The sequence below is a fragment of the Synchiropus splendidus genome, chromosome 7 (assembly GCF_027744825.2).
Source record: "Synchiropus splendidus isolate RoL2022-P1 chromosome 7, RoL_Sspl_1.0, whole genome shotgun sequence".
Classification (NCBI taxonomy): domain Eukaryota; kingdom Metazoa; phylum Chordata; class Actinopteri; order Syngnathiformes; family Callionymidae; genus Synchiropus; species Synchiropus splendidus.
In genome coordinates, this window is record NC_071340.1 from 19,032,843 (window position 1) to 19,054,817 (window position 21,975).

The window sequence follows — 21,975 nt, forward strand, 5'->3', positions numbered from 1 at the left end:
GTCTCGGTGACAGAGTTGGAGGGAAAGAAAGACTGGAGAGACGCTGCTGGAGAAGGGGTTTATTGAGGGACAAACACTGAAAAATGAACACAGTACAAAAATGGCAACACAACTTTAACTGCTGCTGAATTAATGTTTTCAGAGTTGATTCAGAAGCCACTTCTCTGGGTAGAAAACAAAAATGGGAATGTGAACTAAGCTGCCAAAAACGTGCCAAAAAAATGCTTTTTAGTAACAGGTTGAGTCATCGACATCAAGGTTTCTCCAGAGCAGCGTTGCTGTGCCCGTTGTGATGCAGCTGCTGACTGGTCTCCTGAGCCTGAGCTGCATCTGCATCCTGCTGCTCCTCGTGTGTGGAGCTGCCGCCAGGAGAGGCCCAGCTGTCCCGGCGCCGATAGGCCTCACAGAGGGGGAGGTCAGTGCTGTCCCACTGACTGTAGCTTTGCAAAGCAAAAACCAGCAGGAGGTAAAGCGTCAGCAGAGAGAGGAGCAGAGGAGAGGAGCAGATCAGAACAAGCACAGAGGATGATGCACAGCAGAAGCAGCGCAGCGACACATGTGCGCACACACACACACACCAGCACCAGCGCACGGACCAAGCTCATTAAAACGACTTTTCAGTGAGATTAGCAACTGATGGAAAGCAGAGCGATAGCAGAGAGTGATGAAGGCCACACTGCACATGCTCCAAACTGCACCAGACCAACTACTGTCCAGGTTTCTACTTTATTTAAATTTCATATTTAATCTCATGAAACAGCTGCACATCAGATTCCAGCACCAATACACACGTAATGAGCCACAAAAACTATGACGATGGATGTGAATCATTTTACCATTCAACCCCCCCGAGGCTCATTTATCGGGACAAACTGAGGACGACCAAATATAGCAGTCGATAAAAACATTCATTTTTAAGAAAATAAATATTGTCAGTCCACTGTGACATCATAAGATTCAAATGACCATTATCATTGCCACATAAATTATCCTGGAAATCAATTCAATAATATTTGTGGCAGAGATGACGCTGCGTTTACCAAGCCAGAGTTCACTATCAGAGCTGTCACTATCAGTGGCAGCAGCCTCTAAAGGTAATCTCAGTCAGCGCTGCTTTAGTGGAGGAGGAATACTCCTCCCAATAAACTAACCTTGACACAGCACCTGGCTAGTTTCGAAAAGTGAGAGAAACTTGAGCATATAGAACACAGCGTTGTTAACTATGATTAAAAAACAGTTTTATATCTAAATATTTTTAAAATGCAAAAGTTACTTTGTAACTTTTATGTTACTTCCCTAACATATTTATTGATATTAAAGTAAAACTACGAACTAAAACCCTGTTTTGACGTAAGGCACTTGGACTCCCGTCAACCCCCCGTGCCACATCAGCAACTCTCACACTGGAACTGCTCGAGTGACCGGGGATGGAAGGTGAGACTGGATGTGTGACGACAGAAGGGTATGGGGTGGTGGGTCTACAAAGTGTCCTACTTGTACCTTGAGGAGTAATATTCTTCCTCTAGCTCATACAGGTCGATGGCGATCTCGTCCCTGAGAGACGTGAGCTTCTTGTCACATTCCTCCTGCAGAGCTCGCAGCTGCTGGTTCTGGAGGCTGATGGCGTCGTTCACAGAGGGGAAGTCGTTCAGGATCAGGAACTGCTTCAGGTCCGAGACCAGCTTCATGAGCGACTCTCCGGCTCGCACCTTGGTGAGCGAGAGCAGATGAAAAACGGTCAGAGTTCAGGTGGAGGGACCCACCGCACGTATGTTGTAACAGCAGTTGATAGTGAATATACTGCCACAACTACCTCTAAAGAAAAAAGGAACACAGTATTCTCTCGAGAAATGTTTTGAGATGTGTACATACATCATCTACATGTGCGAGACACAGTCTTATTCAACGTAAAATATTACATTGGGTAAATAAGTAAAATGTATTACCATGAACTGGTGTATTTTTGGTTGTCATTTGTTTAGTTTCGCTATGCATCTCTTTCTGCTTGTGGGTTTGTTTTATTTTTGGTGTGAACAAGTCATACTCTTTGTATATTGTATCCTTTTTATATTGTCATTGTTGTTCTTGCTTTTTTTTGTTATTTATGTTGAAGAACCTCGAATAAAAAAAAAAGACTACTCACAATATTTGCAGCTCGAACGTGCATCTCGTAGTGATCTTGTTCCGCTTGTGTTGCTCTGGAGACCTGCGTCTCATCCTCGATCTGGAGAGTTGTGCAGCACGTTGTTACCACCTATTACAGTGGACTGGAGTCAGACACGCGTCTCCAGTGTACCTTGGCACTTTTGATGATCTCGGTGAAATTGTCCATAATGGAGCGGATGTCGTCCTTCAGTCTCTTGTTGTAGTTCTGGAGAAGAGTCTCTTTGCTCTGCGGGAGCGCTCTCTGCGTGGCCATTGTACCCAGCAAAGGAGAAGCACCACTTTAAGTCCCTGAATTTAAAAAAAATAGGGTGAAAAGTTAAATCGACGACGGACCGCGAAACTATTAGCATCGCAGCTAACGAGTTAGCATCGCTACGTTCAACATCTACACGTTATCATTCGAGCTGTTGGTGAGAATCATTGCGTTAATGCAGAGAAACAAAAGACAATATTATGGTTATAAAGTAGACAACAGTTTGGTTGACTTACTTAATCACATGCTTTGTAAACTATATGAGCATCACAACAGTCAAGCGTCAAAATTCTTCTTCTACTGCACTAGAAATGCCGCGATTTGGGCTGGTCTGCTCATCACCGCCATCTAGCGACAGGCCACTCATCCCGCATAGATATTAATTCCAATAAATAAGGAGATAAGACCGCAGTGTAATCACATAACTGGATCCAACGACGAAACATATGCTGAACCACTGAAAACACTATGGTTTAAATAGACGTATGAAGCTGAAGCATCTGCAACTGACTTGGTGTAGATCCACCAGATTCATGTCATGGTCCAGGCAAGGTGGTTCAATGTCTTATACAGATGATGAGTTTCATGCAGAGACCCGGCGAAGAGTGATGCCAAGAAACAGTTGACATTTTGGTAGAATGTTTACACACATACAGTCTTTGTTTTATCTTGTAATTCAAGTGAATAACACGATAAGATCAGGTTTACATTCATTTAATATTTCATAAGACATACAGAGTGTTTCAAAGGCAGAATGTGCAGCATGGAGAACTTAAGAGTGCTTCAATTCCATGTTAGGTCCAACAGATTAGACGAGGCTTGGGCAAACACAGTTGCCAGCAGTGTCACAATCAAAACATTCTTAGGGAAAGAGAGTCAGCGACCATGTGCAACCTTCATTTAACCCAAGAATGATTAGGGAGAGGAACAAGACGAAAATAAAGACTGTCAGACTTCAAATCCTTGGTGTTACATTGCAACAGAAAACAAAGAAATCTAGGGTCCGGAAGACACTGCCCATGCCCCACTGTAGTTATTTAAAAATAAAAGTTATCTGTATTGCTGCAAATAAAAATGTTTGAGCGAACATCATGACTAAAATGTCACACGGCAAAAACATTGTTTCGTGGTCATGATGAATTCAAGTGCATTCATTGCATAAGAAAGTGAGTGTGAGTGACACTCCATCTGGTGAGCAACAAAGTGAAGAGCAGCATCAGGAATGAAGTTGCGCGAGACGATCAAGGGCATCTTGCACCGGAAAAACATGACAAACTAAGAAATCCTAAAACCCATATCGAAAGAAAATGATCAGATTTGAAGAAAAAAAAAAGAGGGTAAAGAAAAATATCTTAAAACATCTTTAAAAAAATGATGAGCGATTTCTTCCGCTGAGTGGTTGCAGGTCACCTGTCGTTGCATCCCCGTGACTACACCAATGACCAGGTGGCTATAATCACGACAGTCCACGTTTGATTCATGCCTCTTGTGCAAAATGACCTCCTGAGTCTGGCACCATCTGCTCTAGTGAGCCATTTCATGATGGGTCAGGCGGGGAATAAGGCGGCAGCAGCACTAAAGTGAAGCCGATGAGGATGATGATGACGATGATGATGATGATGAAGGCTTACTCGGCAAAGCTGCGCTGGATCTTGGGCTTCCCTTACTGTGACAAAAAGTCAATGAGGTAGGCAAGAGAACAATCAAATGCTTGAACACCAAACCGATGAGGATACTCGTACCGAAATGACAGTAGCGATAAAGAGAGAGGTGAGGAGGGAGACCCCTGCAGGCCTGCAGTCCAGCTGCAGCTGAGTCCAGACAGCCTGATATTGCATAGGCCAGTGCTGCTGACATCTTCTTCTCAGGGCTTGTCTTGCGGGGCCCTGAGGTGAAAAGGAGCCGAGACAAAGGGGTCTGCGACACTCGTTCCTGAAGTCCATGAGTGAGGATGCCCAGCAGCCATGGTTCCAGCTAGAGTTTGGTTGTTGTTGCTGCTGCTGCTGGTGGTGGTGACGTGAGCAGCTTGAGGAGGGACCGGACCTTCAAAGTGTCGGGAGTATTTGGCTAAAGCTTGAGGGCGGAATGGATGAGCACCGGCCAGAGCTAGAAGGCCATGTTCAGGAGCGACACTCTGCACCCCGCCTGCATGAGGGTAGGCCGGCTTGGACTGAGCTGCTGGAGTGTCTTTCCGTCTCCCGAAGGGAGCTTGAGAGAAGACGTCGTGCGGCTGTGGCGGCGGGTGAGGACCCCGAGGAAACGGAGCGTTTGCAAAGACGTCGCTGGCGTCTCCCTGCGTGACGTAGAACGGCGCTTTGGAGAAAACGTCTGCAGCGGACGGCTGGTGCTCTGGCTGGGAGTGATTTTCTGTAAATGCCGACGGTTGATGGAAGGTCGCCGAGGTGTGAGGAGGGATAACACTGGAGTTTTGGACATACTGGTCCTCTTCATCCTCAGAGTCCTGCAGCAAAGGTCTGGAGCCGCTGCAGTCGTGAGCAGCGACGGGTTGCTCTGTGTCTTCCTCATCATGCGGCTCTTCTTCACCTGCCTCCTTTCCCTCATCTTCATCGCTGGAGTGCACACATCCCTCGGCCGCTTGAGAGTCGGTGTCTTGGTCGTGGGCCAGCACGGAGTAGCCATTACTCTCAGCAGGTATCTCTGCATCAGAGAACAGACATGAAGAGAAGCAGATCAGACTAAGCTGAGAACATAGCACTTCAACTGACATAGCAGCGGCCGCACAATCGATGGATCGACAGCAAGAAACGAACTACCACAGTACAGTCAAATACAAACTACACACAACAGGGAAAAGCTGCAGCACTTCTCTGACAGTTCCTGCTTCTACTGGTCCTTATAAACAGGACAGATCTGACTGACAAGGTTAGAGTGCGTCCGTGGGAACAGAGACTGACAGGTGGAGGCGGTTAGAGACAGACAGGTCAGCACGGGCGAGCAGACAGGGCAGTCTTACCTCAGCAGTGGACGGCAGCTGTTAGAAGGCAGATCTTGGGGAGGTTAGTTGAAGACATTAGAGGAAAACAACAGGTTCTGGGTTGACAGCTTATTGTTTCATCTACAGAGGGAGGTTTTTAAATCATACGACATCCACCCAGGTTGAACAAAGCAGAGTAATGAAAGTCAATGGTTTCCTGTTTGTGATGCAGGCAGCCAGCCCTCACACCGCCGCTCTCCATTGAAAGAGAGTGACTTGCAGTCGTGGAACCAGACAGTGATCTGGAACACAGCCAAAGTGTAATATTCTACTCCTTGACACACAACCATCACAACATGTCCTTAGATGAAAATCTACTGTAGGTGAACATTGTTCACTGAACAATGACTTGGCTTAGTATTTGTTCAACACAGGGTGAAAATAATTGAACATGTGTATTTTTCAAAACATAATGCCCCTTCAGTTTATTAAAAGCATTTCTTCCTAAATCCAATGTCGACAACACCAAAAGAAAATGAGGCATTATCTCATCCATGATTGAAAACTTGACTCACTGATGCAGATTTTTATGAAGGTACTTTATTTTATTTTACTGTACCAGCCATGATAAAGGAGAGAGACGGAATAGCAAAGTACTCACACCTTCCACACACCTGACCCTAGATCATGTTTAACATGAAGAATTGAAGTATTGAAACCTAGCCGCAGTCCTTTCAGAACATTAGTCTAAACTGCAAGAGGAGTACAACTGAACAGCGGAGGCCAGATCGAGACACAGCACTTCAGTGACAGGTGAAAACATGAAGCATCATGGGATTGCATAGATGAGCAAACAGAGAAGATTTTGTTGGCGTGAGAAACAAACTGGTTTATTCTCTTCAAGGAGGCATGAAACGCACCAGGATAGATCTACTCTGAGGAGTGAGCTTCCTTACTTTTGAAAATAAAAATTTGAAAATAAAAGAATTCTCAGATCTAAAAGCCAAATCACTGCATATTAATGTCACATATCAGAGTATACACATTCACACAAAAGCACAATGAACCTTCACATCAATGATACACATATGAAACACACTTTCCTCCACCAGTGAAGACAAAAGCTTCGACATCTACTCACAGGAAGTTTGATCATTCTTTGATGGGTAAACTGTGTAAGAGGGACCAAATCTGCTCGTGAACATCATGAAGGAAGGCGTGCTCCAACGTCACCGATAATGTAGCAATGATCTCTAGCTTCAAAGCAGCACAGCGTGGTAAACTGTTCCAAAACTGCCTCTCTGAAGAGACGTTTCAGGTCTTTAGCGCGACGCTGTTGATTCAATCTCTACCACGTTCCCTTCCCGATACGACATCATAGTAACCTGAACCACACATTGACTCCACTGTTACACAGCCAGTCCACACTGGTGATGCTGGCTTAAATTCAAGCTTGACTATCCAAATCGTTCTACTGTCGTTAAGATAAAAGTCGTGGCCACGAATCAGCAGAAAAGTCGACCAAAGAAGAAAAACAACAGTAAAGTTTTCAAACACATTAGTAGTAATTGAGTTTGACCTGATAACTGAGATGGACGTGAGCACAACAGAAGAAGACCTTGACCAGCACTCATCTATGGGATCGGCCACTTCACTGGTGAAGTCGAGACATTATTTTGAAAGGCTTTTCCCATGTTTACTCAGACTGTGCAATGCTTCCAGAAGCAGAGCTTATTGCATGACTGAGAACGGTGGCCCCTTTAATGTCAAGATTAAAAGCATAACAATAGTGCTCAAACCACATCTGAGGAGCAAATGTGAAAGCACCAACTATGAATTAAAATCCCCTTGATTCCCAAAGTGAATCAGCATCTCACTCACGTACCCTTCATCTTGAACTGTGGAAGGCTATCATCACGCCACATCTTGATACTCGGACAAGAATATAGTGTCATCACAAGAGTATTCCAGAGCAATTCATCTATGAGAGGCTTGCTAGTTGCATAGCGGAGTCCAGAAAATGGGCAATAATAAACAGAAGTAACATCCGACTTACGACCGGGATCGGTTCCAACCGGTCAGTCAGATTGGATGCAAGTCGAATGCCATTCCAAATGCCAGACGCAAGGGTTATAGGTACGACTCTATAGGAGACATGATGTCAATCTGTTGCGTTTTTAAGCAACTTTCTCTGTTGAATACAGTTATATACCAAGCTGTTAACAGCCGTCACTGTTGTATGCATTGCCGGGCTGCTACATGCTGCGGTGCCTGACATTGAATAATAAAAAAATGTAAAAAAAAAATCTGCTGGCCGTGGTCGTAAGTACAGGTGGACGTAAGTCGAGCAGGTCGTAAATAGGATGTTACTTGTAACAACAGTTCAAAGGGGAGTCGGCTGTGACTTCCTGGTGATACACAGACTAGAAATAAGGTTTGTGTTAAGAATGTTCAAACCAAAATAGAGAAATTTCTTTTTGTCCATTTGATACATTGATTCATGCATGCAAGGGTCTGATACACATCTTGCTCATGAAGCCAGAAGAAACAAAAATCTGTCATGGAAATGAAAGAAAATGCAGCCATGATCAATGAGTCTGCCGTGCACATCAGGCAAGCTGAACACCAGCAGTAAGCATGAGAAGAAACGGGGCAGAGCCATGATGGTGATATGCAGCTGTATGTCTACGACCTCTACCAATATGAAAATGCAGCAGCCAGATACACGAGGCGATGGTCATACAACAGAATGAGCTTTTATTTCCCTCTAAGTCGCTCCGTAAGGTGCTACATATGTAGTTAGCCGTGTCACTCCCACATTCTAGCCTACAGTTCGAATTGCACAATGCCCCTTCCATCTCTCCCACCCCTTCTAGAGGTCGATGAGCTGATCCACCAGCAGAAGGGAGCGAGCCAAGTTGGGGATGCTGGACTCTGAGCTGCCACTGTTGCTGCGCGAGTGGCCACCTGCAACGTGGCAGAGAAGGAGAGACAGAGACAGAGGAGGACATGGAAGAGCCGAGGCAAAATAAGAAGTCAAATTAAATGAATCAGTGGGGAAAATTAAGAGTTATGGGTGGATGGTGGGATGAGCAGATGCAAAGAGGAAGCCGGGGGGAAAGGGAGAGAGAAACAGGCAGAGAGTGAGCCGAGGGGTCATTTTTAAACAGCTGTATCAATGCAGGGTGAAAGTAAAGGAAAGCCCTTAAGACTTCACAACAAACTGGGATCTAAGTTACTGCAGGCGGTTTAGGCGGATGACAAGCTTTAATGTTCCACACACACTCAAACAAGACGCCTCAGATCTGAGGGGCTGTGGCATTCATGGCTCAAGTGCGGCACAGAATCGGGGCTGAAAGCAGGTGTCGGATACTCAAGTTTTTGAGCATCTTACCTTGAGCCGAGCTTTTGGAGATGAGCACTGGAATAGGGTCAAACTCATCGTTGTTTTTCTCAGCACACGACATGAGGAAAGTAGAGTCTGCAGTGCCAAAGGAAGTGAAGGGCAGTAGTAAATGCCAAGAAAAGAGCAAAGAAGAAGAGGGTGCAACCAAAATATTGTACTATAGTAGTCAGTACATAGTACTACAGTCACTATTGCAGTATTTTTGGCAGCAAAGCAGAGAACATTTCACACATTTCAGTTCAAACGTTCTTGGCTGGTATTTGACTATAAATGTGACAGTTCCCCTTCCATTATTAGTAGAAATGTGATGGGGAGGTGCAGAAGAGGGGAAGAGCTTACCAGACGTCTGGCCAGGTGGAGCAGAGGAGCAGGAGGAAGAAGAGAGAGTGCAGACAGACTGGTTGCCACCATGAGAGGTATGAGATAAAAAGTCACGGCCCAGGCGAGAATCCGTCCCAGTTAAAGAGTCTGAGACAGAAGGAGAGCAGTCAGGGTGTAGGAGTGTGTGCATAAAGGCTTTTAACTGCTGCAAATTTGTCAAAAACTGCCACTCCATGTATAAATAACTACTCCCAAAAAAAAAAAAAAATTGAACCTGAGTTACTTGCAGAGATGAACTCTGACTGGCCTGGATATCTCTGAGTTTGAGGGGCTTCCAAACCGGGAATCAAGGAATCCACACCCACTTCTGTTTTCGCTGAAACGGACGCGACATATGAAACGGAAACCAAAACAACTTCCATCATTTTTACAAAAACATGTCCAGGAATAGCAAACGGTTCAGCTGTGCTGTGTTTGCACTGGCGTCCAAGATGACTGCTCCTTGGTTCTGGCAGAACAGGCTGCAGAAAACTGGACCTTTGTCCATTTAATGTTTTTAAGCAATAGATATGATATGAGCGATCAGGAAAAAAAAAAATAAAGTAAATAGGTTTTACAATTTTTTTGTTTTATAATATAGAATTAAAAAGATAATAATATATACCATTGTTATGAACAGAAACCTCAATATTTACAACATGCATCAGTAACAAAACACTTGAATACAATACATTATATATGAGATATATCATTTAACATCTTAAAAAGGACGGTTACTTTTTTCATGTCCATTCCCTATGCAGCACACATGTATAATGTTTTGATGCCATGCAGCACAGTTATTCATTCCACAAGGCAGGTTTCCTCATTAGGACTCCATAGTACTGTAAGTTATTTCAAAATTGGCATGCAGTAAGACGTCGTCCACTGGACACAGCAAATATGTCAGATTTATACAAAGAGTTAAAGAATACACAAAATGCTCAAATAGCACAATAAACCTAGAACAGACACCAGAGTTATTCAATGTTTTGGAATTCGGGCCCATGCCACGACAAATTCAATCCACCACTCCAGCGTATACTTACGAAGCACAACTATAAGGTATAACTTGGTGATGGAGGCCAAAAAAAAATCATGGAGTATGACGGCTCAAAAAATGCAACAGCAGATGTGAGCTTTTGTCCCCTTCTCTACAGAAAAGATCACAAAGCCATAGTTTAATTTCGGCTACTCGTATAATACATTCACAACAGTGGATCTGTGATGTCCCCCTCCACAATTCATGACCTGAGAGTATCAGGAATATTTTACCTCGAGTTCTATTCTTGTGAGTGAAGCCGGAGGAGTCAAAATAGCAGCTTAAGTAAGGTAGAGCAGATTAACCTCACCCTGATTACACAACATCCTTTATACTTTGGTTCTCTCCCTCAAAGCCTAAAAACCAACCACACTAGCAAGTTCAGACGTTATTAATCATCACTTTGCTCAAGACATCCCATATTGGGTTCGCTACTTCAAACAGAGAGTTAAACGTTCCCCATGTTAGCGGCAGCAAGGATAATCATGCTCTTAGTGGTAAGGCAATCCTATTAACAAAGGAGAATCTGTCCGGGGTGTTACTAGGCAACGGCCACAGCACCGATGTGCAAATGAGTTGTGAGCTTGGGGTGGCTTCTATTCACGGACACTGACAAGGATTCACTGTGAAGATGCCACCAAGTTGTGAACAAGACAAGGCTCCAACAGCCTGTCAAGACTCACTAAATATGATCAAACCATTAAAAAAACAGCAGCTCAAAGGCAACGCAGTGCTGTGTAGTCGTCAGACACTTTTGTTGAGGTATAATGGCGTCAAACTGCTATTAGCAAAATAGTTCAATATCCGCAAGTATACTATAGTTGCACAGCGGTGTGAAAGTAAAAAAAAATGGTGGTGACGGTAAAAAGAGCTCTCTGCAGTGAAACCTTTAAAATCCAGTCTTACAACTACTGCTGTGCCAGAGAGTGAGAGTCATGAGAATAACCGTGTTCCAGGATGTGCAAAAAGGGAATGAATTGGTGATATGGGGTAAACAAAGTGCAACCAAGATGTAAATCAACAGAGCAACAAGTAAAGCACATTTCATCTTAAATTTGTGGGAGAGATTAACGCACCTGTGAAGGCATTCAGGCCTGGAATGAGGTTTTCACTGGGGCTTTTCTCGCCTGCTCCAGCAGCTGCAAAAGCAACAATACAATTTAATACTTAGCAAACCTAACATTGCCCCAATTCCGAATTACTTGTCAGTTCTCTCGAGGTTTGATGGGTGAGCTTACTTTCAGCTAGCTTTGCAAAGTCTTTGTTTAGTAGCTCCTCAGCTGTTAGTTTGGAGAAGTTGTCGTCTCCAAACGGGTTCCAGCTGGACTGGTTTTTGGTTGCGACGACAGCTGCTGGTGTGTCATGGTCAACTGGATGATACACACTTTGTTGAGATGAGCACGGGGAGCCAGAGGGAGTCGTGCTGGCTGATCTGTAGGACAGAAGAACAGACATGGAACAAAAGTAAATTCATTCAATCAGCATTGAAAATTATTATTTCATCAAACTATCTAAAATTAAATGACAGCAGGGTTGTTGATAAAATGGCATTTATGCTTGACAAAAAAAAAAAAAATCACTTTTGAAAGTTACATTTCAAAATGGAGATTCATCAAAAGTAACCAGTTATGACTTAAATATCCTTACTTCAATGTGAATAGTTTGGCTCGACCCGACCCGATTTGAATGAACTGTATTTTTAAAAATGAGTTTGCGCCAATGAATGGGACGCCTATCTCGCTCCAAGAGCCATAAAAGGGCAGTTCATCTTCAGTCCAGTGAAGGGATTTGATTCTGCTCACTTGGACTTGTTGAGACTGGCCTCAGCAGCTGCTGCCTGGAGTAGCTGTGTGGATTTGCTGACAGGGACACCAAACAGAGCACTGTGAGTTACATCGCTTAAAATTCGTCTGTGGCCGCTCTTGGATGCCATCTTTGGTGATGAAGGCGGCGTCAGTGAGCCCGCTTTGTGAATGCCTCGGCTGGCCGACTGTGGGGAGAGAGAAAGGAGCATGAGAAGATCGTCCACAGCGACCTGCGACCACAATTCTCACCACACACACAAAAGCAAGATCAGTTGCGAAATATGATCAAACCCTGCATCAAATACCAGAGCAATTATTATTAGGAAGAAAACTATTTATTTTGATCATTGAGGAGAAAAATTGAATAACAATTTAGGGAATCAACAGACGAGAGCGTTAACCTGAAGCAATAAAGGCTAGTTTGGAAGGAGCAACAAAGAAAGCACTGGTAGACAAACACACACTTCCTCAGCATGACTACGCCCAAAATCCACTCAAAGAAAAGCAATAGATATGAATCACCGGAGAAAAGATCTAAAGCCTCTAAAGAAGAGCAGCCGGTAACATGAGATGTGTTACCACAACCTCTGGATCAGCAGCTGGCTGAATGACAGCAGACTCTGGTATGGGAGTCAGATGGGGAGCCGGGGAGTCATGATGCAGTTGTACGGTTACAGGTTTAGTTTTGGACATCAGCAGAGCGGATGTCTGAGAAGCGGTTTGCTGATGGTGATGCTGATGAAGAGTCTTTGCCAGGTGATTCTACACAGGAACATCACACATCCATGATGAAGGACGCCCAGTCTGTGCAAGTCAAGTGGCTTCAATGGAGCTACTATTATAACTAGTGTTGCAGTGCTCAAGACCAGTCTAGGTCTTCAAAGACTGGGTCTTGTCTCTGTAGACTACTTTTAAGACTGTTTTAGGACATTTTTTATTTTGCCTTTCACAACTTGAAACTCATCCATTTAACATACATAGTGCGGTTTCAACTGGAATGAAGTCGATGCTGATGACGTTAGAAAAACCATGGTGAGTTTGAGGTAAAGCAACTGTGCAGTTGCCCTGGAACCTACCTGCTGGTTCACCTGCGGGCTTAGGAAAGCTGCTGCCTGCTGATGCTTTATGAGGAGCTGTTGATGCTGTGGTGTGGTCTGCGGCTGCATGTGAGTCGGCTGTACAGACGTCGGTGCACCGACCTGTTGAGTCGGTTGGTGAGGAACAGACGCTAAAGCTGGAGGTGCGGCACTGTTGCTGCCTACAGTGGTGAGGGGAGTGACAATTGAATGTAAAGTATAGAAACCAGAGTCTTATTTAAGAGTCACTCATAGTCATACTTTGCAATGTTCCACCGGCCACGTTGGGTCTTTTACGTGGCGTGACAGCAGGCTGGATGGGAAGAATGCCCGATATTGGCTGCGGCTGAGCCTGTCCAGCTTTCGGCCTTTGTCGAGGTGCTATTGAAGTTTCAGTAGTTGGAACTGGGTCTGTCAGTCTGTAAAGGCAATGAAAGCAGGCGAATAATCTCACGTGTAATTAAAAAGCACACAGCAAGTGCTACAACTTCTGCTTACCTGGCTTTGGATTGACTCTTTTTGGCCACTGCTTCACTGAATCGGATAGGCTCAGGTAGTTTTGCAGGAATGGACACATTCTTCAAAGATATAGAAATATTACTTTATTACAATAATGAGCATATTGTTTGGGAAACTATCAGGTTCTGATACGAGTTCGGTGGAGACAGAATCCCTTTTTTTTTTTTTTTTTTTTTTTTTTTTACACCTACTTACATGGAGATTAGGAACTGGACACTCTCGTCGGCACAGTTTAAAGGCAAAGTGGGATACTTGATGGATGTCAGGCCTCATACATGGGTCTGGTTCCAGCATGTATCCTGACAAAACAGGACACACAAATATATTTCAAATCACCTGCGACACTGACAGAGCTGAGTGAAACGGTGGCTCTTACGGATGAGACAGTTCATGTCCTGAGAGTATCGGGAATTGTCCGGGATAGTGAAAGTGCCGTCACAGATTGCCACTTGGCTCTCCCCGAATGGAAGTGTGAAGTAGCAGAGTTTATAGAGAAGACAACCCATGGCCTAAATAACATATATATATATATCAAAGACCTTGTTATCCATGTGCAGCCACATATATCATTTAGTTTTAATGTTTCCGTTGGATAGCTCACCCAAATGTCTGCCTTTGTGGTGATGGTCTGTCCACCATAGAGATTGACCATCTCTGGTGCACGGTATGACAGTGTGGTGTATCTGTAATAAAGAAATATTTACATGAATTATGGGGCAGTTATCAGACCAGGGGCAAGGTAAAAAGCTTTTTAGACAACCCACTTTTTGATTTCCTCTTCCACGACGGCGACTCCTTCTGTCTGCGGGTTTTGGAAGCGGTTTGTGGCACTACCAAAATCGCAGAGTACATAATGTCCGCGATCATGCAAAAGTATATTTTCTACCTAAATGAAAGGCACAGAATTTTGGTTATGAGATTGAATCACATCAGTCACACCAATGAGGAAGTAATTTGATGAATACTCAATTTATTGTCGGCCACACCAAGACTTGCCTTCAGATCTCTGTGGATTATCGGAGTCTTGCATTGGTGGAGACGAGAAACTGCCTCACACGTGTCACAAAAGATTTGCAGCACCTCCGCCTCTGTGAAACCTGTCTGTAAACGCTGGTTCATCAAGTTAACCACCTGTCCGCCTACCAAACACAAAAGGAAACTGAGTGTGAGCCAACTGTGTATATTTAGGAGAGGTGTTGCAGTTACAGGTACATGTACTGACAGAGACATTTGCATGGCAAAAAGAAAAGGCAGTGACCACAACTGAATCATGCTGCTAAAACATCTCAAATTCTGTTTTTTCTCACTACATGACAGCCACAAACACACAGGAATTAAATCATTCTGCATGGCAGGTGAGCAGGAACACAAAGTTCCCTACTCATACGGCTCTTCCTCAAGTTAACATCTGGTAAGTGGTATTTCAAATTAATAAAAACGTCAAATGAAAAATATATTTTTCAGTAATAGTTCATTGTATCACTACCTTATTTATTTACTTTTTTTGTTAATTGTTTTTGAACCATTGCATTCACATCTTTTTTACGAATATAAACATTTGCTTTAAACTGGATAAACACTATGAATATGTCATTCAGCAGGCAGAAAGCCACTTGCCTCGACAGAAGTCCATTAGGATAAGGACCTCCCACACGTCGCCAGCTCCGACGGCTGTTATGCTGGAGTCCAGGAAGCCAACTATGTTTTTGTGGCCCACCAGATCCCTCTGTGTGAACATAGAAAGTGGCTTTCATAATAGCCAGGAGGGGTCCAGAGAATATGACCAACACCAGTAAAGTCATGGCTGTGAAGTACTTTCACGTAATTTGACTCGCCACAGGAAGCTTATTCGGCTCACAGTTTTCGGACATGAAAAAATACAATTATCAAGCCTCTTTCAGGGGGAAAAAGGCTACAGTTGAGTGACGCACTCACCATAATTTGTATTTCAAGTTTGCAGACTTGTAGATCATGCTCATTGTTGACATACATCCTCTTCAGCGCACACCGCAGCCCTTGATGAGTCCTTACTAGAAAAACTATAGCGAAACCACCTGCAAATTAAATACAGGGTGTGGGTTAGAAACACAGATCAAGTCAGGTAAGAAAGAAGTACTTTTTGACCACCTCACACCAACCAGGACTCCAAGTGATACAAGCAGCAACAAAGCTTCAGTCTGCATATCATGGTGGATTCATGATGAAGATCAACAGGGGAACAAAATCCACCATTTTTTTATTAATGTATTACACATACACATATTCATTACTATCTATTTATTGTGAAATTTTATCAAATCCGTTGCAATTAGTGATTACTCATTACATGTTTATAAATAACGGTATCATGTGAGAGCAATGATGTACCAGTCGTTACTGTCAGTCAGGAGTTTGGCTGAACACAAGGATGCAACTTTAAGGAAGTGGCAATGTATTTGTCAGTTTATTTGTACTTTGTATAGCAAAGCTAGTCAGCCATCACTCCATTAAATAAATCAGAATCCGGCCCATTCAGGATATAAAAAACAAACGTCCTTCACTTGTTTTTATTAGTGGTTAGTCCTCCTTTTTAGTTTATAAGACCAGGTTGGTCACAGCATCCCAGCTCCTGTTCTGTAAGACGAGCGCAAACGCTGTTTGAGTCATTCAACCGCCATAACGTCAAAGATAACTCCAAGGAACTATACTTCCGTCTGTTTGACTGAGCCAACTTGCAAAGGCATGAGTAAATACTCCAAGAAGCAGCCTCTGATGGAGAGTGATCATATAAATGAAGCCATTTCAAATATGATACAATATTTGTGAATACAGCCTTGTTGTGGATCAATTCTGTGGTTACTATTGCGACGTGTGAAGTCCACTGTAGATGGCAGTGAGAACATAGCAGGGCAGCAACCTCCCAGGGTTGCATTTACTGGGCCTTGGCTCTCCAGACTGAGGAGCAAAGTAACAACAGTTACAAATGGCCACAGTTGTAGCCTGACGTAATAAGCTAGCCAGGATTAGATCAAACCAACTTGTGGATGTATACACAACCTAACGCACAGTATACACACCCTCTGGCTTTGCTGTGAAGATCTCTGAGCTTTAATAACACAATATTAGCCAAGGAAACCATGAAACAACATCTAGTTAAACACTTTACTTATGACAACTGCCATGTGAGACAAGCAGGTCTGTAAGTAAACAGGAAAAAAAGGTAAATGTAACATCTGCGAATATTTACTTCACTTCATTAAGAGGCGCCAAGATTTAAATGAATGGTCAACAGATGAAGGTTCCAACAGGGACCTTTCTTGGGAAAGTGTGTCACTGGAGCTCCTTGAACTGTTTTAGAAAGATGATGGTAAAAACAATGACTCATGTTTAACAACAAATTTGACCAAGGTGTCAATGTGTATCAGAACACCAGCTCAATGAAACATGGCCGAACAGGAGTGACCCTACCAAAAACACTGATGAATTAGTTAGTGAGTATTCATTTATTATTTAGAAGGGGTGCACTAAGCTAACAGAGCAGAGCAAACAACGGCAATAGACTGACAGAAACTTTACAAGCTGGCACAAATGTGTATCACTCAAATTGGGATCAAATATGACTTGTTCCTTCATCTTCCTTATGGAAATGTCTTCAACTAAAAAACAGGACTTCACATATTAAAATCATTCATCAAAAGGACAGCAACAGAAAGGCAAAAAAACACAAGTAAGCAAGTCATACACATGAACGAAATGGCTTATAATCAGACTATTTTCGTTTTATGGAAGAACATATAATTCAAAAGTGTCAATTAATTTCTAAACAGCATCATCATTACTACTCTGTGAACTGTTCTGTTAATTCAGTAATATAATATTTTAACAACACTACTTATTACCCATCAGTACAGGCAACAGGTGTGTGATGGGAAAAAGTACCCACTAACCCCATAACAAGAACTTAAAGAATCCTGCTTGGTGAAGATTCTTTATTACATCACTGGTAATGAAAGGTGATTTTGATGACACTTATCAACATGAGCTGTTTGGACCCCAAAGGAGGGAATTAACTTATGTGTTGGAATGTGACTCAATGGGTTCTCGGGTTAACACCATCTTTGGCACTGAATCAGTGAAAAAGCAAGAGGGATAGAAGTTTAACAATTTAGTACAGGTACACAGGATGAGTGGTCGCAGGGATGAGAAATAAATGTCCAATGAAAAGTTGAGTGTGTCACAGATTTGACAAAAAGTAAAACTCATGTTGTGTCCTACCAACCTCTGCCTCAAAGTAGAAACCACTCAGTAATACAGACAGACGGCAGACATTCTTACTGGTGTATGACTCAGTTGCTACCAAAAAGTATATACAGCATACTGAAAGGGTTCATCATTCTAAACCTCGTGAAATACATTAGTCACTCCCTCTGTGAACACAACTGATGACTCAGCACTGCTCTGGCTTTTTGACAACAGCCGGCTACTTTTCCACCCAGAATTGAACTAAAAGTAGACACATGCACACAAATTTAAAAAAAACTGTAAATCAGAAAATCTTAGCCACATAACCGTGTCGGAAGAAATGATGCTGTCTAGAGTCAGTGAGCTTTAAATGGGTATCTAGTACATTGAAATGGATGTATTTAAAGAAAACGCAGTGCATTAGTGAATCCTATGTGATTGTGATATCACTTTCAGTAATCACAGCAACCCTAGATACGGAGTGAGTGAATTTGATGGATCTCCACACAGCTCACCTTCAGCGACAATTTCCTCAATGGTGACTTGATATCGTCCGATGTTAAAGACCCGGCCAATGAAGCTGCCACCGCCGCCGGAACCAGCGCCTCCACCACCGGCTCCGCATCCAGGCCCAGAGCCCCCCAGCTCCCGGCGATTGTCGAAGAATTTCTTCATTATATTACTCTAAAAAGCTCCTTTATATTGCTCTCCAGCAGGGGGGGAGTGAGGTCGCTGTCCAGGCGTTAAAAGAGGAGGCTGCCTTTCTCTGTCAACTGAATGAATGTCGCCTGCTAGCTTGAAGCTAACAGCTAAATTGAAATTACAACACTCCCGGCCGACTTGTGATCCACAAGGGGTCGGGATTTTGCCGAGGCTCCCTCACTAAGCACCGGTCGGCCTGGTGATCCAGGGCTTTAATACACAACAGTTGGCGCACCTGCGTAACAGGCTAACCGGCTAAGTGCGGTGGTGACAGCTGCCGCTGGACGGACGGCCAGCCAGGTAGCTCCGCCGCGCGGCTGGTTGCACATCTCCACTCTTATCCTCCACCCGAAATACCTCGCGTCAAGCTTGTGGGTCGGTAACTCGGTGACAATGTAGCCGCCACAGTTGTGGACCTCAGGTTCCGAGCCGGCACCGGGTAACTTACTGACCGGAGCTAATTCTGCTACAAACAGACGAGATGTTAGTTCGAGCGGAGTAGTCTCGCGTGATTGGCTGAACAAACAACCACTTCCTCCGCTGTCCAGCGCTCCTCCGCCGAACAGGTGGGAAGAAAAACAGTCCCTCCCCAATTGAAACATTTAAACGTCGATATATCAATGGAAACTGCAGCTTTTATTTGAAGAAATAACCGAACGTGTTTGTTATTCCATGCTATCCACAAATTCATTTATTTATTTTAGGAGGGCCGTTGATCTGTTTTTTTTTTTTTTGACCATCAATATACTTCGACTTCGACTTTTTTTATTGTCGTTGCACAAAAACATATCACTGTATTACGGCAACGAAATTTCGGTCTGAGGCCTCCAGTTTCCAAAAACAAAAACTATACGTCCAAAATAAATAAATATCAGATAAATACTAACAAAAATAAAATAAAATAAAATACGATTTATGTACAATTACTTAAAACTTAGAGATATTATTAAATAGTACTAGCATAGCATTAGACCGACGTATTAAAATATCCTTTGTGTACTGTACTTATTTATTCGGTGCTAAGAAAGGTCTTTGTTGCACATTTGGCAGGTTTTACGGGCTACATTGAATTTAGGAATGACTTTCGACCCCATCTAATTCTGATACCGATACCGATAGTGCAGCTGTGAGGATCGGTCAATACTGATCGAATCTGATACCTTCTACTTGTCAATCAAAAAGATGTTAATAATGTTGTTAATAATGGATTATTTCATACTGACACCTGTAAACGCTTTGCAACTTACTGACTAAGCAGCCAAGTTCAAGAACTTGGAGTCAGCAATATAGACTCAGGGTAAGACAGAAACCCGTGGAGTCGAAGATGAGACTGCAGGTGGGGTGGAACAGGTGGAGCGGATATACTGCCGTGATCTGAGTCGCAACAAAGGTGAATTATAGGTCAGTAGTGATGCCTGCACGAGAGTGGACACCAGTCTTGACTGCATTTAGCCTGTGTCTCCATAAGTTAGACTCTTTTGTTCAGACCAGTCAGTACCTCTGCTGCTGTTTTCTTTTTTTTTTTTTTGGTAGCTTGGTATCATGGTTGCACCACATTGGGATGGTTGTTTTGATGAGGACTCTTGCAGCCAGGCGAGCTAGTCTTACCAATGGATGGCGAAGCCTGATCTCTGGTAGCAACCACTGTTGAGATATACAGAAAGAAGCTGAAGATTAAGCAAATACATTTATGTACCTTTCCTTAAAGAAAAGGAAATGCAACATCATCTGTATGTTGCAATCGCGTTTTTACATCTCTCCAACAGGGGGCACTGTCTTATCACTGGAAAGGGGCTCATAGTATGAAGGAAATGTTATTTCTGTTTATGTTTCATTAGATCAGTATTTGTTTATTTGTTTTAAAACACCCCTTAACATGCTGCTGTCTCTTCTAATATTCATGACATGAGACACATAATATTTTTGGTTTCCATATTGACTAGCGTTTACTTGAGTGTCCTCTCTTTGGCTTTGTGTTATCAGAACAGACACAGCCAAGACGTTCATTCTAACAAAGCGGAGAGCTTGGAATAAACATGTCCACACTTTGAGGCATGTGCCAATTTCGTCAAAATTATCCGGACCATTACGCAGCTCATGTGGCAGAGCTGTTTGAGCTTCAGTGAAAAACGGCCCAAAATACACCATAAAACATCCACTCCAGCCGTTAACATAAGGAAACTAAAAGTACACAAACTTTGTTCTCAGTTTGTGTGGTCCCTTGGGAAGTGAAAATATCTACACGAGTGGGAGTTATTCGCTTGAAATAACAATTGTGTTAATGGAAAGTGAAAGAGCTGCAGAAGGGAGTGATCACCTCGACGTGTTACACCGTGTGGTATCATTCGGACTTCATCAACAGGTAAACTGTTCATAACAAAGGCTGCAACACCCTCAGGTTGACAGAATTATTCAGACCAATAAGGAATATCACCTCAGTTTCTTTTGGCTTCATGATGCTTAGAAATGTAATAGACATTATAGTGGAATCCAGCCTGTATTGAATCTGGCTGATGCAACTTAGGAGGATTTGAATACTACTCTTATACTCAGGTCAATGTTGGAAACAAGTTGGGGTTAAAAACTAAATTCTAAGTAATAATAGTGAGTGATGAGCTGTGCTTGGCCGCCCATGTCTCTCCTCTTAACAATTTATGATGCACTTGAATGTACCTTGTTATCTTGAGTATCGTCTTCTTGGCTTGTTCACAGTTCTCTCAGCATTAAAAGCTTCATTACTGTATTCAACACTGTGCACAACCCTGGAACTCTGACGGATGTGTTTTCAGCCAAGGCATTTGGGTCACTTGACTTTCTAGCTTCACCCAGCCAAATGTCAACAAGTTACACTTGATTTAAGAAACATTAGTTGTCATTCACCTCTTAATTCAAACAAATCATTAAGTACAAATATTGTCTAATGTTAATTAAATACATTTAATTTTACAAAAGACATCACTAGAGGCAATACTAATACATACTCATCATTTCTCATAAATACTCATAAATAAAACAAACATTCATTCAATAACACAATAGTGCAAATGTAACTTCTTCTTTCATTTGTAATAGTTTGATTTTCACATGCTTTCTTTGTGTTTTGAATCCTTTAAGACAACAGTCAACAAAACACGTATCATTCGTGATGCGTGGTGCCTAATTTTACCTTTGCAGTACTCAGACATAATGCTAAATATTAAAAACATTCATCTCTTACTGTTATTCAAACAGAAATTGTTGATTATTTCCCCTCCCGATCCCCATTTCATGTAAATAAATGTTGCAAAATATATATGTTTACATCCATTCTCTTCCTTTATAAAGAGCTTGGAACATGGGAAGCGAAGCAGATTGCTATTTTGTGATTTGGATGATGTCAAAACCGTATATAATTACATTGAAATGATTTAATAATGTTAATAATTAAACATTAAAGAATGATAATCAACGTCCTGTTCTCTGTCTTGTCTTTGTTGCTACTCATGTTGTT

At 42.8% G+C, this 21,975-nt stretch overlaps 2 protein-coding genes across 13 annotated transcripts; both read right to left on the bottom strand.

Moving 5' to 3' along the window:
* Positions 1-51: 51 nt before the first annotated feature.
* On the bottom strand, positions 52-2,762 carry med22 (mediator complex subunit 22). 3 transcript variants are annotated; one of them, XM_053871161.1, is made up of 5 exons: positions 2,656-2,762; positions 2,297-2,454; positions 2,144-2,224; positions 1,501-1,709; positions 52-434 (listed from the first exon to the last, which is right to left on the bottom strand). In XM_053871161.1, the coding sequence occupies exons 2-5, from the start codon at positions 2,417-2,419 to the stop codon at positions 254-256; spliced, it is 594 nt and encodes a 197-aa protein (XP_053727136.1). In that variant the 5' UTR covers positions 2,420-2,454; positions 2,656-2,762; the 3' UTR covers positions 52-253. The 3 variants fall into 3 exon arrangements, with proteins under 3 accessions (XP_053727136.1, XP_053727135.1, XP_053727138.1); XM_053871160.1 differs by having other exon boundaries at positions 52-440; XM_053871163.1 differs by lacking the exon at positions 52-434 and having other exon boundaries at positions 524-1,709.
* Positions 2,763-3,040: 278 nt separating this feature from the next.
* On the bottom strand, positions 3,041-19,013 carry LOC128762299 (AP2-associated protein kinase 1-like). 10 transcript variants are annotated; one of them, XR_008415551.1, is made up of 20 exons: positions 18,299-19,009; positions 15,498-15,616; positions 15,180-15,288; positions 14,559-14,701; positions 14,327-14,448; positions 14,164-14,245; positions 13,939-14,071; positions 13,758-13,861; positions 13,542-13,621; positions 13,305-13,462; positions 13,044-13,225; positions 12,553-12,729; positions 11,965-12,152; positions 11,401-11,594; positions 11,239-11,301; positions 9,356-9,457; positions 9,100-9,228; positions 8,749-8,835; positions 5,394-8,321; positions 4,935-5,077 (listed from the first exon to the last, which is right to left on the bottom strand). XR_008415551.1 is itself a non-coding variant. In XM_053870457.1 (19 exons), the coding sequence occupies exons 1-19, from the start codon at positions 18,456-18,458 to the stop codon at positions 4,284-4,286; spliced, it is 3,108 nt and encodes a 1,035-aa protein (XP_053726432.1). In that variant the 5' UTR covers positions 18,459-19,013; the 3' UTR covers positions 3,041-4,283. The 10 variants fall into 10 exon arrangements, 9 of the variants coding, with proteins under 9 accessions (XP_053726432.1, XP_053726431.1, XP_053726430.1 ...); XM_053870457.1 differs by lacking the exon at positions 5,394-8,321 and having other exon boundaries at positions 3,041-5,077; positions 9,365-9,448; positions 18,299-19,013; XM_053870456.1 differs by lacking the exon at positions 5,394-8,321 and having other exon boundaries at positions 3,041-5,077; positions 9,356-9,448; positions 18,299-19,012.
* Positions 19,014-21,975: the final 2,962 nt, after the last annotated feature.

Excerpts from the sequence above, each read along its gene's own strand:
- med22 (XM_053871160.1), bottom strand. The coding sequence starts at position 2,419 with ATGGCCACGCAGAGAGCGCTCCCGCAGAGCAAAGAGACTCTTCTCCAG. Across the intron at positions 2,225-2,296 it reads AGATCATCAAAAGTGCCAAG|ATCGAGGATGAGACGCAGGT; the intron begins GTACACTGGAGA and ends ACAACTCTCCAG. Across the intron at positions 1,710-2,143 it reads ACGTTCGAGCTGCAAATATT|GTGCGAGCCGGAGAGTCGCT; the intron begins GTGAGTAGTCTT and ends TCGCTCACCAAG.
- LOC128762299 (XM_053870453.1), bottom strand. The coding sequence starts at position 18,458 with ATGAAGAAATTCTTCGACAATCGCCGGGAGCTGGGGGGCTCTGGGCCT. Across the intron at positions 15,289-15,497 it reads AACTTGAAATACAAATTATG|AGGGATCTGGTGGGCCACAA; the intron begins GTGAGTGCGTCA and ends ATGTTCACACAG. Across the intron at positions 13,226-13,304 it reads GGCCGGTGGAACATTGCAAA|GCAGCAACAGTGCCGCACCT; the intron begins GTATGACTATGA and ends TCACCACTGTAG.